This window comes from Balaenoptera acutorostrata, chromosome 10, assembly GCF_949987535.1.
Source record: "Balaenoptera acutorostrata chromosome 10, mBalAcu1.1, whole genome shotgun sequence".
Lineage (NCBI taxonomy): Eukaryota > Metazoa > Chordata > Mammalia > Artiodactyla > Balaenopteridae > Balaenoptera > Balaenoptera acutorostrata.
In genome coordinates, this window is record NC_080073.1 from 93610727 (window position 1) to 93627085 (window position 16359).

General features: G+C 41.2%; 1 protein-coding gene across 4 annotated transcripts in view; it reads left to right on the forward strand.

The window, feature by feature from the left end:
* Positions 1-13810: 13810 nt before the first annotated feature.
* Positions 13811-16359, forward strand: part of NUP153 (nucleoporin 153) — a 75015-nt gene continuing 72466 nt past the window's right edge. Inside the window, exon 1 of one of the 4 annotated variants that reach the window (XM_057554494.1) lies at positions 13811-14458. In XM_057554494.1, coding sequence (XP_057410477.1) covers positions 14348-14458 — 111 coding nt within the window. In that variant the 5' untranslated portion in view covers positions 13811-14347. The remainder of the gene's footprint in view (positions 14459-16359) is intronic. The other 3 variants (XM_007197167.3, XM_057554495.1, XM_057554496.1) reach the window with 3 other exon arrangements.

Consider the following 16359-nt stretch of genomic DNA (forward strand, 5'->3'; position numbering starts at 1 on the left):
GTAGAAGGTCGGCATCTCTTATAATATTTCCTGATCAATCAGCTTTGAATAGATACTGCTGCTTAATCAACTTCTTTCCTTCCAATTTTATTGAGTTATAATCAATACACAGTACTGTCTAAGTTTAAGGTGGACAGCATGATTTGACTTACATACTCATGAAATGATGGCCACACTAAGTTTAGTGAACATCTATCATCTCATATAGATATAAAAATAAAGAAATAGAAAAAAAATTTTTGACTGTGTGATGACAACTCTTAGGATTTCCTCTCTTAACTTTCATATGTAACACACAGCCATGTTATCTATATTTATCATGTTGTACACTACATCCCTAGGGCTTACTTATCTTATAACTGGAAGTTTAGGGTATCCTTTGACCACCTTAATCCGATTCCCCCTCCCTCCATTCCCCCATCCCCTAGTGACCACAAATCTGATCCCTTTTTCTATGAGTTTGTATGTATATTTGGTTTTGAAGTATAATTGACCTACAATACTATGTTAGTTCCTGTTACACAATATAGTGGTTTTTTTCTGTACATATCAAAATGGTCACCACCGTAAGTCTGCTTACAATATGTCACCATACGAAGATATTACTTAGTTATTGACTATATTCCCCACACTGTACATGTCATACCCTGGACTCACTTATTTTGCAACCGGAAGTTTGTCCCTCTTAATCTCCTCCACCTATTTCTTTCTTCCCCCCACCTCCCTCCCCTCCGGCAACCACCTGTTTGTTCTCTGTTATATATATCTCTGTTTCTGTTTTGTTATATTCATTTGTTTTATGTTTTAGATTACACTTGTAATTGAAATCATACAATATTTGTCTTTCTCTGTCACTGCTTAATCAACTTCAAAGAGAAAGATATATTTCTCAATAATTAAGCCTGGAGTGAGATATTCAGTGTAAATTTACTTTCCTAAGAAAAAAAGGGACTTCCCTGGCAGGCCAGTGGTTAAGACTCTGCACTCCCAATGCAGGGGGCATGGGTTTGATCCCTGGTCAGGGAACTAGATCCCACAAGCCACAAGGTGCAGCCAAAAAAAAAAGAAAGAAAGAAAAAGGAATTATTGGAAGCTGCTTAGGCTACATTCACTTCTCTGCTCCTGTTCAGCCTGCCCACTCCCTAATTTTTCAGGCCCTTTGCCCTGTTATTTAATATGGAGTAGTATTCTGATGTCATGATAATAATACATGACTTTCTGTTGAGTCAAGTCAATAAGCATAGCTGACTTTTATAGACATCAACTACCATCCCAGGGGGTGTGTCTTTCCAATCATTACTTGCGAATGATTTTCATCACTCCCTAGGATGTAATCCTTTAAAAGCCCCAATTTAGCTCAGTACTCCTAACCTCCTTTTAGAATAAAATAGGCCAATGGTATTGCCAGCCTGACATGTCCTACCTAGCCATATTCACTTTTAAAAAAGGTGAACTGGTCTCTCCAAATAAAGAGGGTGTTTAACAATAATGTAAGCAAATCAATGCAAGCGATTTTTAAGAATCTTACTTTGTAATTTACACATGTTGGGAATATATCTTAATTGCTTAGGCCTTTCCTCTGGCAGTATTCCCAAGCCTTGAAAAACTGGGATGCTTAGATCTGCTGATGATTCTTCCTAAGAACCAAGCAGCATTTAGGTCTCTGGGAAATAGTTTTGCATTCGACACAGGATGGAGCTATGTTGTTGGGTGGTCCTGTTTGATGGGTTAGACTGAGGTTTTCTTCTTGGAATGTGGACAGGACACTGAAGGATGAGAAAAGCGGGGTAAGAGATAGATAAGCGGAGACGAGACTCTTGAACATCCTCTTGCCCTCCAGGTTATCTTCCCTTTGAAAGATGGATACGGAACTCCACACTAGATTTTGGTTCTGTGCAAGGAACATTTAACTGGATGTTGCCACTCCAGGGATAAGAAAGAAAGGGAAAGAAGGCAGAAGATGTGGGAAAGAAAAGGGGAGTCATTCTCAGAAGCAGGCCAGAGGGCGAGTGCAACTGAGCATGTAAGAAAAATGGTGGGAGTTTTAAAAAATATGCATTCCTAGATTCAACCCTAGAGATTCTATAGATCTGGTTGGGGCCCTGACAGTCCATGTTTTAAATGCTTCCCATCTGCTGCTGATGCCAGATTCGGGGACTACTGCGGAAAAGCAAAGTTTATGCCTAAAACAAACCAGGATCTAATGCTTTAGCTTTGACGTTGGGGAAAAAAAAAAAGGGAGGGATGGGGCCTGAGGATGTTTAAAGTCAGTTGGTTAGGATACTTTCCTTTACTTTCACCTTATTCTCTCTCCCCCTTTCAAGAAAACAGTTTTGTATTCATTGCCTGGCAGGGGGTGAGGGTGGGGAGAATAAGCCAGGGTGAAAAGCAATAACCTTCCAAAAACCTAAGATCCTTAGGGGAATTAGATACACAGGAAAAATATTTGAGAGCTGGAAGGTGAGGCCATGCCCAGAAAAAGATTGGAAAAAAAAAAAAAGATTGAGAAAGATTGTCTAGGCAGAGAGTATTTAGAGAGGGGAGGGGAACAGAGAGGACACAGGTGTCTGGAGTCCTCCAGAGGAACTACATTCCCTTCCCACCTGAGACAGTAGGATTCAATGGTGAAAAGCCTCAGGCTTCACTCCCCAAAGCAGAGGCCTGGAGTGCAAGGAGACCTTGGAGAGGGAAGGGCTACACCATGCATCTCAGCCCAGGAGGACCAGGAGGAATGCAAAGGCCTGGATTGAAGGGGGCAGAAGGCCAGGAAGGCGAGGTGCCTTGGCAACAATTTGCAGGGACAGAGGACATCAAGAAACACATCCCTCCCCACAGCATGACGTGCACCCTAGGAACGACTCTAGGAAGAGGCGGGGTGCTGAGACCTGACTTGGCTTAGTTTATGTTTCTGCTACCTCTAAAAAATGGGGTTTTGGAACAGAAATTCTGTTGAGTTAAAGAAATAGGAATTTACATTTCTTGAATACCTGAGTCATGGACACTCTCGACATGTCTGCTGCACTAGAAGCTAATCAAATGAATAACGGCAGCATCCCATGATAAACCGCGGAACAGCCTGGGTAGGGATGGGTTAGGGATGATGTGCTTGCAGTTGAGTTTCCTACAGTTCCTGGTCGGTAGCCAGGATATCTTCATTGTAAGCTAAAGATCACGTGTAGAGTTGTAAGTTACTCCAGCATGCATGCAACTGTCTCTAATTCTAATCCAAGATATTTTGAAATAGTGCCAAGAAGCAGGGTGGCCAGATTTAGCAAAGAAGTTGTCCCATGCATTATTTGCACAACTGGGGACATTCTTATACTAAAAAATTATTTGTTCCTTTTCTGAAATGCAAATTTAGCTGGGTGTCTTCTAGGTTGTCTGGCAACCCTACAAAGAGGGGAACTCACAGGTGAGGGGTCCCAATAAGACATCTCCCACTGTCCCCGACCTGTTTAGCAGAGCCCTTACTCCACTGCAGAAACCCTGCCAAGGCCCTGGCTGAGAAGCAGCTGGACAAACCTTGGTGAGAAGAGGCCGGAATGTCAGTGGGCTGAGCAGCTTCCGTAAACATCTCAGACTCCACTCCCTGCACCCGCCCATTGGCTGTGGGAAGTTCTAGAATGCTGCCTGGCTTAAAGAAAGGAACACAGGTTTTGAAATTAGTCAGATGTGAGTTCAGAGCCCATCATGTCAACTACCGAGTGTATGACCTTGAGTGAACTCCTTAACCCTTCTCTTTTAGACAACTCCCTAAAAGACGTTGTAAGGATGAAAAAGAACGAAAAAGAATGCACGTAAATCACACAGCGAGGTGTGTGGCTCACAGTGGATACCCCTTAGTGCTATTTTTTTTAATATAAATTTATTTCTGGCTGCATTGGGTCTTCACTGCTGCGTGCGGGCTTTCTCTAGTTGCAGTGAGTGGGGCTACTTCTCGTTGTGGTGCGTGGGCTTCTCATTGCAGTGGCTTCTCGTTGCGGAGCACGGGCTCTGGGCTCGCAGGCTTCAGTAGTTGTGGCTCACGGGCGCTAGAGCACAGGCTCAGTAGTTGTGGTGCACGGGCTTAGTTGCTTTGCGGCATGAGGGATCTTTCCAGACCAGGGCTTGAACCCGTGTTCCCTGCCTTGGCAGGCGGATTCTTAACCACTGCGCCACCAGGGAAGTCCCCCCTTAGTGCTATTATTTCATGCAATTAATTACTAAATAAGAGCGTGGGAAACTTTAAATCATATTCCTTGGTCTCTTCCTCTCCTCTGGAAGATCCTACTTGGATACTGCAATTATTTGGGGACACAGTTTGTCCTGTTGCAAACTCAGGGCTATGTATCTCTGTCTAGAGTTTACATTTTACAGTATTTTCTTTTACCCTGTTCTTTTATACTAAAGAATTTATTTACATCTAAACAAAGGGCTAGGGAACTCCTTGGCAGTCCAGCGGTTAGGACTCTGTGCTTCCACTGCAGGGGGTCCAGGTTCGATCCCTGGTCGGGGAACTGGGATCCCACAAGCCGCGTGGCCAAAAATAAATAAATAAATAAATAAATAAATAAATAAATAAATAAAATGGTTAATTTTTTAAAATAAATAAATAAAGGAATAGCGTACTCAACTCATTCCTTAGTTCAGCATCCTCATCACAATTCCACTGAGCCCAGGGTATGGGGACAGTGCTGGTTTAGGTGAAGCTTTTTTCTGACCGAAAATTGTTTAAAATAAAGAATGTAAACTTACAGCCATTTATGCAATACATATTTCCAAAAGGAAATGTATCTGCATTAAGTATTTATTCAAAACACTTAAAGTAAAAGTATAACCATTTCTACTTGTCCCTAAATGGCAGGCCCTATGTCGTCATCATGTTTCTATCTGCAGAACATATGGCTCAGAATATAGTAAATATTTGTTGCATAGTATTCCAAAGGTCTGGTTTTAAAGGATATATCCTCCTCCTGTAGTTCCTATTTTGGTATGATCCCTGAGGGAAAGCACTATCTTCATCCGATCACATAAAAGTGATTGTTTTCTCTTTACTTCTGACACAGCAAGTAGTACATGGTCTAAGGTAAACTGTGTTTAAAAAGGAAGGGGGAATTAAAGGTGTTTTAATAATAAAAGATTATTTTAACAAACTAAAGTATCTTTGAAATACACAGAAAAATAATTCCATCACATAAAAGTGGTTGAGGGAAATAACAAATTGAAATAACGAAACTCTGTGAATATGCATTCAGCCATCTAGTAAACATTTATCCAATTTGCACCTGGTACTCTGGATATAAAATGTTAGGAAACCATGATGTGGCAATAACGAGGGTCTTTTCTTTCTAATGTATTATTTATTAGTCCTTCATTATTTACGACGTTAGTAAGTGATACTCTGCACGTCTGTAGCACCATTCCTGCAAGGTACCCCTCATCCCTCCTTTGTTTATTTTACAGCATGTGAATTTGGATCAACAAGGAGCCAGTCTAGACTCAGAAGACTGACTTACGAAGGGTCAATCCACCAAAGGTGAGTTCAGGTCGGCTGCGGACCTGGCAGAATTTTTTTTAATTTTTTTTATTTTTTATTTTTTTTAAGGATTTTCTTATTTATTTATTTATTTATTTATTTATTTATTTTTGGCTGTGCTGGGTCTTTGGTTCGTGCGAGGGCTTTCTCCAGTTGCGGCAAGCGGGGGCCACTCTTCATCGCGGTGCGGGGACCGCTCTTCATCGCGGTGCGCGGGCCTTTCTCTATCGCGGCCCCTCCCGTCACGGGGCACAGGCTCCAGACGCGCAGGCTCAGCAATTGTGGCTCACGGGCCCAGCTGCTCCGTGGCATGTGGGATCCTCCCAGACCAGGGCTCGAACCCGTGTCCCCCGCATTAGCAGGCAGACTCCCAACCACTGCGCCACCAGGGAAGCCCCCTGGCAGAATTTTTGACTGAGTTTTCAGGAATTGCTCATCGTGACTATTTTTCAGAATTTAAAATTTGCTCTTCCCTTTCTCTCCTCAGCCCTCCCTTCTTCTCTCTTATGTCACCCCTTAAACATTTCCCCTTTCTTTTTCCATATTTCTGGCATGGGTAGGAAGTTGTCAGTGAAAGTTGCTGAAAAAAATCTAAACAAATTATCTTGTCTTGTTTCGACTTGATGTAGAACTGGCCGCTGTACTTTCATTTTCCTTAGTTTGACCTTAGGACAGAAAGCTTCTAAGAACTATTGCATTTTTTTTTTTCTCCATCTCAGTCTTTAAGACTTCAAAAAATCCCGTTCTAAAGTTAACGATGGAGCAAATGAAGGGGAAAAGTCAGCTCCTTTTTGTTTGTAAACTCAAAGCAAACCTTGAGGGAAGGAAGAGGCTGTTATCTGAGGAAGCGTCGCTGCAAAGCGTAGGCCCAGATGATGAGTTAAGGAGAGGCATAGTCACAAGGGCCAACAGTGAAAAGAGAAAAATGGCTTTTCCTTCTTAACTGTCTACTCCTAGTGGCCTTCTGCAGGTCTGTGTCCTCAACCACCTGTTTGCAGAGTAACTACCGTTCTGCATGGTACCATCTAATCTGGGAGAGACAAGGGATTATACTCCAGTGTGAGCAGGCACGAAGCTAAGGTCATTCAATGATCTCTGCACCTCAGCTGAAAGACATGGGCCTAAAAGCAGGTGCTTCTTATAGTAAGTGCTTAGGAGTTACTGCTGCCTCACAGAAGGGGCAAGATTTTATGACCACATAAGTGAAAAAGAGCTGGTTTAACTATTACTAATTTAAAGCATCTAAGTTGTGGCTTGGATTTAATCGTGGCTGGTAAAAGCTGTGCGTTGCTTGGTTAGGGCCTCTGCGGAGACTTTTGGCGTGCTTTGATGTTTTAATTCTGAATCTAAACCTTTGTGGGCAGAGGTAGCTTTCTCTAACCGGAGGTGGTCTGTTTAACAGGCTTTGCTCCATGTCTGCAGAGTTGCCTTTGTTTGGAAACACTGCCTATTTAATATTACATGTAGAATAGTATAACTTCACTCATATTTGCTTTGGAGAATATTTGTAGAGTTCTTTTTGTTTTTTGGTTTTGAAGAACCATGTTTGTGGTGACTCATGATATGCTGTTGTCTTTATAATGGACCCAAACAAGGTGAGATAGTTTGAAGACAGGCCGTGGGTTATAGGTACTGGGTTTAAAATCATCTTGTTAACCATTATGTTTGGTTAGTTGCTCTGTTAAATCAGCTCTGCTACCTGCGATAATAGACACTAAAAAAGTACTAAATCCAGAATTTCATTTCAGGTAATAGTCTAGCTTCCTTTGGAAGAAGAAGCTAATGAAAATTAAAAATGTTTAATTTCATTTCTGCTCACATTGTGGTAAAGGTGAAATGTACCAAATGTTAAATAAGAGGGAAAAAAAATCTACACGCACTATAAGCTGCTGGTTCATCAACTCTTACTTAAATTGCTGATTGGAGACTAATGAAGAACAGGGATTCCTCAGCCCGTTTATAGAAACTTTGGTTAACTTCAATACCTTGATGTCTCGATGTGTAAGTGTTCATATCAACAAATGTGTTTATATTTGGCCTATAGGAGGGGAGGTATGTGTGAGCCTTTTAAAAATGATTTTTCATTTCTTGTGTTTCACAACTTTTTAGGCCTTCCCTATTGTAAGAGTTAAGAAGAGCTATAGGTGTGTTGTGGAAAGAATACTTTTGATGACCAATGTCAAGGAAGGAATTTTTACTCTAAAGATCCATTACTATTTAATTTTTTTCCAGAAGTAATTTTTGGAGAAAATACTGTATCTGAATTTTGTCTCGACTTCATAGCACCTACGTAGGAGGTCAGGCTATTAGTAGGTAATCTATTTAATTGGTTTTATAAATTTGTTAAGTAGAAAGCTGCCGTCATTCGTGTCCTGACAGTTTAGGAAAGTGAAAAAATCTATAGATTTTACTCCAAGTTGCCTGACTTCTTATCCAACATTTTAGATATTAGTTGCTAACCCAGTACCAAGAATATTCCCCCTTAGGAGTTCCTACCTTAACATTGGTTTTGTGAGTGTTTGGAAAAGAGAAAAGCCACAGCAATTCTAAGGAAGTAGTCTGATATTTCTTTTCAGAATTTCTCTCTGCTCACAGCTTCTTGGATTGTGAGATGGTTTACTCTCCATCCATGTCTTTTGTTTCTTGTGAATTAATTCTAAAAGAAAATTTGTACAAATAAAGAAGGATAGTTGGGAATTAGCAAAGTGCTCTTTAAAGTGCTCAAGTATATGTCATAACTGATGTTTAGTTTCAGACTGTTAACATTTCAGATGTGCTTTATGAATTCTACAGCACGGTTAATTCTTAAAACAGGGCTTCTCAGATGTCCTGTGCATAGGAATCACCTGGCGATCTTGTTGAAATGCAGATTCTGATTAAGTTGGCCTGGGATGATCTTTATTCTAACAAGCTCCCAAGGACTGGTGCTGCTAGCCCCTGAGTAGCGAGGAGCCAAAAGACACCCTTTAAGCTAAGTAGGTTGTACCTTTCTGGTGGTGGTGGGGTGACGTGTACAGTAGGGTTGTTAACATGTTAATTAGTAGAATGCTCTTGAAAAGAAGTCTTAATAAGTTAGGGTCTAATAAATTCCAGCATTCTCTACAAATGCTTTTTAAAAATGAAAACGCTTGGTCTCACTGTGAGCAAATTGAATTTTGCAAACGTTATAGTTTTACATAGATTGCAACCTTAATGATGAGTCCAGTTTTCTAATGAAACTGAGGAATTATATTAAAAAAAATAAACTAAGCCTTTAGATTTATTGTATGGGATGAATTCAATAGCAGGTGTTTAGAATTTAGAAAGTAGAATTTGGGAGTAATTATTAGTGTTACGTGCTAGGGGTTAATAAGAGCATAATACAGTAAACTTTAAGAGGATTCAGTAAAATGATAAAGTATAATGCACTATGTGGACAGAGGTTGTTTTAATGTTTTCTACACTGACATATATACTAAATGCTGAGATTAGAAATCAACACAGAGTAGGTTCAACACATAGTAGGTGTTAATGTTTAGATTATGTTTGTAAATTGTTTATAAATATCTATATCCTCCTTTAGCCTTGATCTCAATTGTTTATGTTTATCCTAGTTTACATTTTGCCTATAGGCTAATATATGTTTAATCTTTGTTGATTCATTAACTGTCTTAAATATTAGGATGGGACTGGTCTTCCTGAATTTGGTTATTATTTCATTCAGTAAAACTGAATTTCCATTTAGGATTGATGAATTTAAAATGTGCCTTCAACTATAATGGAAGGTACATAAACACATATATGCCAAAAGCTACTATATATTGACATACGCAGTCAGGAAGAAGAAAAATGTTATATGGCATGTTGGAGTTAAGTGATCTATATAGTTAATCAAAGTTTGATTATATTAGTTAATTCATTTAGTCTTAAGTATTACTTTATTCCCAAAAGACAGAGAACACAGTAAGTTAATGAGAGTATAATGATGTACATCTTTAAATATCTTCCCAATGCTGTGGCCTCTCTGTCCCTAAAATACAGACAAAAACCCCAATACTTTTCTAGAATCCCAACCCCACTTTGAGTTTCTCCAGCTGAGATTGAAGTTCATTATATCATTATAATACATTTTTTTTAAAAAACCACTAGTTTAACCTTATTTTTCTATCTAATGAAATGCTTGGTAATAATTATCACATAGAAATGTCTGTTGGAAGATCAAGGAGATCTGTCTAAAACTACTCTTAATAAAATAATTTGCTTCAATACACATCATAGCAGATACCTCATTTTGTGTAGATAGGGTAAACACATACCTTTCTAACTTCTTGTAATTGTCATCTCTAAATACTCCTTTGGCCAGAATTGTCTTACCTTTTGAAGAAGATATAAAGGCTGTTTTTCAATCCAGGTTGGGTGTAGACCAAATTGTATTGCACTTGTAATTGGTGGATATTCCTTATCTCTAAAGAAAGGTCAGAAGCCTCTCTATTTGCTAATTTATAATTGTCAGATGGATACCATATTATATGGGGAAAAATAAAGATGTTTCTTTGTGGGGAGGGACTTTAGTAGTAACAGTCTTTTCATAAATTAAGATCTCTTCCAATACACCATCTGTTTTGGCTGAAAAAAACTGGATCCACATTTAAGCAAAGTTGGTCTAATTTTTGTTTTCAACTTATTGAGACAGAATTTCTGTCCTGTGTTTTGTGTCCATTTCTGCCACTTGATCTGAATATGAATACCTGTCTTTTTTTCCCTTATCCTTCATAGAGACAAATACATTGAATTCTATTGATTTTGCTAACATGGCTTCTTCTCTCTGTGATTTGGAGGTCTGATGTACAATATCCTTTCCACCCAAATGCACCTGTTGATGTACTCTTCACTCCCATCCTTCAACATATCCTCATATCCCCATGCCATGATGGAAGTCCTGGAATTCCCAGGTGATCCTAAGCCAGCTATTTGAGTCTAGTCTTTCCAATGGCTATCATATCATAGAGTTGGCAAATGTCTATGCTCACTATGCAGTAAGACAGTACTAGGATCTCAACATTTTAGTCAACATGAAGGCCATCACAGAGAGAGATTTCTAAAGTGTGGAGTTCTCCACTGAACTGGAAAAAAAATCTTTTTTAAAAAAATGTTTAAGTGGTAGTTAGGTTCCTAAATTGCCTACAAAAATGGCAGAGTGATGGCAAAGGTAAGAGGATAATAATTCCTGCATAATATTTTCATATGGATCTGTTTACAGTGCTCATGAATGCTTTATCATGAATAAATAAGTGAATTTGAGAAATATTAATTCGTTATGCAGTATAGAAAATGAATGTGTGCAAGCTAGGAAAGGTTATATAAAGTAGTTCAGCTGTATTCATCATTGTATTTATTACAATAAAATGGAAACAGTTGGCATTGGTAGTAATTGGATGTTGGGCAAATGAGCTAAAGTATATGTAGAGCTACTGCTATGTGTCAACACTGTTCTATGTGTTCAGATTATAGCAGTGAGGAAAAAAATCTTGGCGTTTAAAACCTATTAGGGGAGAAATTAGTTTCTATTAAAATACTCCCAGTGAAACAACCCAAAACACAAGATCACTTCTCAGAGTTATTTCAATTTTGTCTAGACCTAAAGACTGATGGGAATAGAAGTAATGAATAAAGGATGAATAAAGAAGATAACCACTTTATAATAGAAAATCTGCAAGTGCTAGCTTCCAATTCTGTGAACTACAGAATATCATAGGTTTTGTTGGGATTAAATTTTATCATTTATAGAAATTGCTTACTTACACATACTAAATAATACATATTATTCCCTTTCCCCAAAACTTAACTCCTAATATGGCTGGAAGGATTTCAAGAATACCTATTATTATTCCATGCCATTTGATATTTTCCCCAACTTATATATAGTATCTCTTAGAGAAATATTCAGTAATTATTTGTATGTTTGAAGGTGGGCAGATTAAGTTTTATAATCAGAATAACTTATTATAACCCATTCAACTACTAGTAATTCCTAACTGAACAATGAGTTCTGTACCAAGAGTGTGTGAAGAATTCTAGATTTGGTGATTTGTAACTCTAAACTGAATTTCAGCACAGACACCATATTATTTTAGAATCTCAAACTATGTACAAGAAGTTATTTCATCCCCTAGCGAGGCTGATACTATTTCAGGGTAAAATTAGGCAGTGGAAAGTTTAGGATGCAGATTTCTTCTTGCTTCTTATTCCTTCTCTGCTGTCAAGATTGGTAAAGTTTCCAATAACTCAGTTACCTGAATGTGGGACTAAAGTATTATTGTTCCCTCACATTTATTTTACTTCAAAGAAATAATCATAAAATGAGTTAAACAACTGAGATCAAGGCTAAAGGAGGATGTGGATTTTTCCTTATCTCCCTGAATCCTACTAACTCCTATTCTGAAGTTTTATCTGAGTGTGGCCCAACTCTTTCGCATGTCCTTTCCTTTCAGAGCTCGGATATGAATGCTGTCTCATACACCAAATAACAGCCCCCAAGACAGGAATGATTTTTGAGTCCCAGCCAGTTTATTCACCTGTGCTGGAAATTTTGAGTTTGGTAGGGTGAAAAGGGCAAATGGTACGTGGCTACAGTTCAGTCTCCTATATATGAAGTGTAATTAGAGATTAAGGTACAGATCTTTTCTGGGAGTTGGCTTATTAGGAATTACTTTACTCTGCTTGTCACATATCTAGCTAAGAATCATGAAAGACAACTGTATTGAAGAAGGATGAAGTGCTTCAGGGGGAAGAGCTTGTATACCTGGAGAGTCTAGTGGGGAGTTAGTGGTGGAAGGGGGCATGAAGCTAGGACACTGAAGCACAAAAGGAGGTAATTAATTTTGTCTATCCCATTTGGGAACTTTTTATAGTCTTGGTGGTTATAATCAGAGGTACTGTAAGTTTGGCTTCACCTTTTGACTTACATGATTTATATAGTGATTGGAATATTGGAGTGAAGTTTGGTGGTAGAGATGGTATAAAAGTCTTGAAGTTAGTTATTTGTATCTGATAACTGGATGATATTAGATGCTTTGTATCTAAGCAGTTATTATGAACTATACAGAGACACATAAATCCTTTCATCAGAACCACCAACCTGTTGAGGTTAATATTCATTCTATTTGCAGATGAGGAAACTGAAGCTTAGAAAGAGGATCAGTAACTTCCCCAAGGCTACACAGCTAGTAAGTGATAGATTTTAAATTAAGTCTATTTGACTCCGAAGTTATTTATAAGCTTTAAAACCAATTGTCTCAAATGGAACATTAAGCCTATGTTTCTTCACAGTAGATTTTCTCCCTAATCATTTGGTTACTTGTTTGGACTCTTACAGAAAAGCTGGGTTATAGTTCTGGCTTTGACTGCGCAGCTCAGTATCCTCCAGTATGCCACCTGAATTCTCTGGACCCCTGTCTTGTCCGTTGAATGAGGGCTGGATCACGTGATCACCAAGATCTTTCTAACAGTCAGCTCTTACAATCTCTCTACTTTGTGGATTCAGTCTCTGAGCCTAGCTCGCTTACTCACTTTCCTAAATATAATGCCTTCTATTTGGGGCAAATATATGTATATTTTTATTACTGGTAATATACCACTCACCTCTAATGTGAGCTGACTGCTGTAAGTAATCATTTATTGCATTTCCTGTATACCAGGAAATATACTAAGTGCTCCATTTGGATGATCACAACAGCTCTATAAGGTGGATTTTAAAGTTCCCGTTTTATAGGGGGGAGGAAGGTTTTGACTTATCCAAGGTCAAACTAGAGAGTAGTAGTGAGAATTCCAGCACTTGTGTGTTTTGACAACAAAGCCCTTATATGTTAATGGAACATTAACGAAACTGTATGTATTTTCTCATTCTGCTTTAGGCTTAAAGATCATGGACATTGTCTTTTCAACCAGTTTTTTTCTTTTTATAAGGTATTGTTAGCTTCTGTCTGTGATTTTACGATCTGCTCACTTTCTGCCCGCTTTACCAACCACGGGGAGATGGAGACCGGGAAGGAGGTTACTCTTTTTGTGCTAAATGCCTCTTCCGAAGTCTACGTTTGCAGCGCAGAGCAATAAGTCGAACGGAACCCCTGGCTTTGTGCCTCTGCGGCGAACCGCCCATCTCCTTCCGCGTCCTGGGAATTCGCCTTCTTCCGCTGAACTACATTTCCCAGCGGCCTGCGCAGCAGAGAGAGCGGGCTCGACCCGCCCTTCCTTCCTCCTTGCCTATCACCCGGTCGCAGCGTGATGATGCAAACTCGTCGGGCGCTGACGAGTGACGACCTTCTGGCTCACAACTGCAGCGGCGGCTTTAGCAGCGGCGGCTTTAGCAGCGGCAATAGACGCAACAGCGGCGACTGCAGGGACGACGACGACGGCTGGGCGGGCGCTGTGCGCAAAGGGGAGGGGTAGGCGGGCGGCGCCGGCGGCTTCAACTGCGGCAGCTACGGCTAGGGCGACGGAAGAAGAATCCCCATCAGCCGGCGGTCGAGTTAGGCCTAAGCAGCGCCTGGAGCCGCTCGCAGTGTCCTCTGCGGGGCAATCTCCATAGAGACGGTGACATACACAGAGGCGGGGGTCCGCGGGAGGCTGCCGGACCGGAGCCAGCTCCTCGGCCTCTGTCGCCGCCACCCCCTTCCCTGCCGCCAGCGCGCGTTCTCTCTCCGCTCCTGCTCGCAGCCCCGCGATTCCCGGTGTGCCTGTGCCCCGCTGTGTGGGCAGCGCGTGCGTACTTTTGGGCTGGGGCCGGGCGGGGGGGGCTCTAAGGCCGTCTCTGCCTCTCCCGCCCCGGAGGGGGAAGCCGCGGAGGCTCACGCCATGGCCTCGGGAGCTGGAGGCATAGGAGGGGGCGGTGGCGGCAAGATCCGGACTCGGCGTTGCCACCAGGGGCCAATTAAACCTTACCAGCAGGGGCGACAACAGCACCAGGTACGGGACCCCGGCGCCGTGGGGGCCTAGCGGGTCGGGAACTGGGCGGGAGTGGACGGGCGGCGAGGGGCCCCGGCGCCCCACGTGGAGCGGACGGGAGGGCCTGAGCGGAGGCCCAAGCGAGGCGGCGGGAGCTCTGGCCGCTGGGGCGGCGACGGGAAGTGGGCTGAGACGGGCCAATCCTGCGGCGCACACGTGTGGTTCGGCCGCCTCTCCCCAGCCCGCTCCGCCAGGGGCTTTCCCCCGACCGGCGCAGGGCGGGAACAGAAATCCTAGGCCACGCTGGGCCTAGAATTCTTCCGTTTTTTGGCGGGGATTGGGGGTTTGGGGGTATTACTCACGTCCTCTCGAGGGAGAAGGAAAAAGATGTGGCTGGAGGCCCCTACGTCTGCTGTTTGCTAGTCTCCCGCGTCTCAGCGTGTGTGGGGAGGGGGCTGCCCGGAGGAATCTGCCTCCGGGGCACCCGGGGGTTGTCGGGGGCGCTGTTAGCGCGGAAAGTGGAATAACTTACAACGCGATTAATTAATTCTCCATCTCCCGGTGTCCCTCCCCGATCTGAGAGCACTGGCTTCGATTTTGTTTTGTTTGTTTGTTTGTTTGTTTCTTAACCGGCTTATAGTTAGTGGCACTGGGGCATTTTGAAAGTCCCTCTCCACACTTACGTCTCTTTTCCGTCGCGAGACTCTTTCCTCCCCACTTTTGTCCAATCCCCCCCCCCGCCACCCCACCCCCCCGCCTTTTATTTTGGAAGCTGGAATTGGCCATTCTGCACAGCTGACCGGGACTCCAGTTCTGATCTCACGCACAAACTATTTTAATGTTACGGGGCGTATTCTAGAAGTTTAGGTACTTTTGACACTCCAGGAATGTTGGTGGTCTTATAATCTAAGCACCCTGTGCACTCGTGGGTGTTTGAAATTATGAAAAGGAGTTTATCCTAATTGTAACTGAGACATTTGATTCTGAGACAACTCCGTTTTAAAAATTTTACTTGTTATGGGGATTGAGTAGGAATATGTTAAGAATATTCTAATAAAAGTCACTTATAACACTTTTCAGGGATACTAAGGTAGAAGTAAGTGTGGGTCTTAAACCTATAAAAAACACAAAGGTATAGCAAAAGGGTCTGATAACTTGTCGCTTACTGTTAAGGGTAGACTTCCTAGATTGCCTTATTCTGGATGATGATGAATATTGAACACTTTAACATGTTTGGTGCTGGTGTTAAATTGTATCATTAAAAACAGAATTTTAAAAGATTTCAGAGAAATTTCTTAATAGTAAAAATTGTGGTCTGTAATATTAGGTAGCTCTCTACTTACGGTTACAGGTCTTGGCCTTACTTTTACCTCCCACCGGTTTTCCCCCGGATATATACCAAAAGAGCTTGGTTTTCAGATTCCTTTGTGAGGAGCAGGGGTACTTGCAGGCAGATTTAAGATTAGAATTCAGGTCACAAGCCTGGCCATTTAACCTAATCCTTTGGTTGAGTGGAAGTTAAACACACATGCTTTCTGTTTTTCCTGAAGAATAAATGTCTTTGAGTGCTTTCCTAGATCTCCTCAAAAGAAAGTTACTACATAAAAAAACGAATTTGTAAATACAGAATATTGGATGGTCTGGAAAGGAGCTCATATATTCTGAGTGGCAAAAGCCAAAAATCACACCTTATTTTTAAATGTACTTAGATAAAAATCTAATTTCGGGGAGATGATGCCTTAACAACGTAACACCTATGATCCAAATTGTCATAGAGCTGGTATGATTTCAGACTGTGTGGTTTTGTTTTAAAGCCTGATAGTTTATCATTTCCCCCTATCTAAAGTACTTTCAGCTTTTTGCCCCACCCATTTAATTGAAAAAGAAAGTACATTTTTAGCTTTTGAATTGGATCAAAGGTG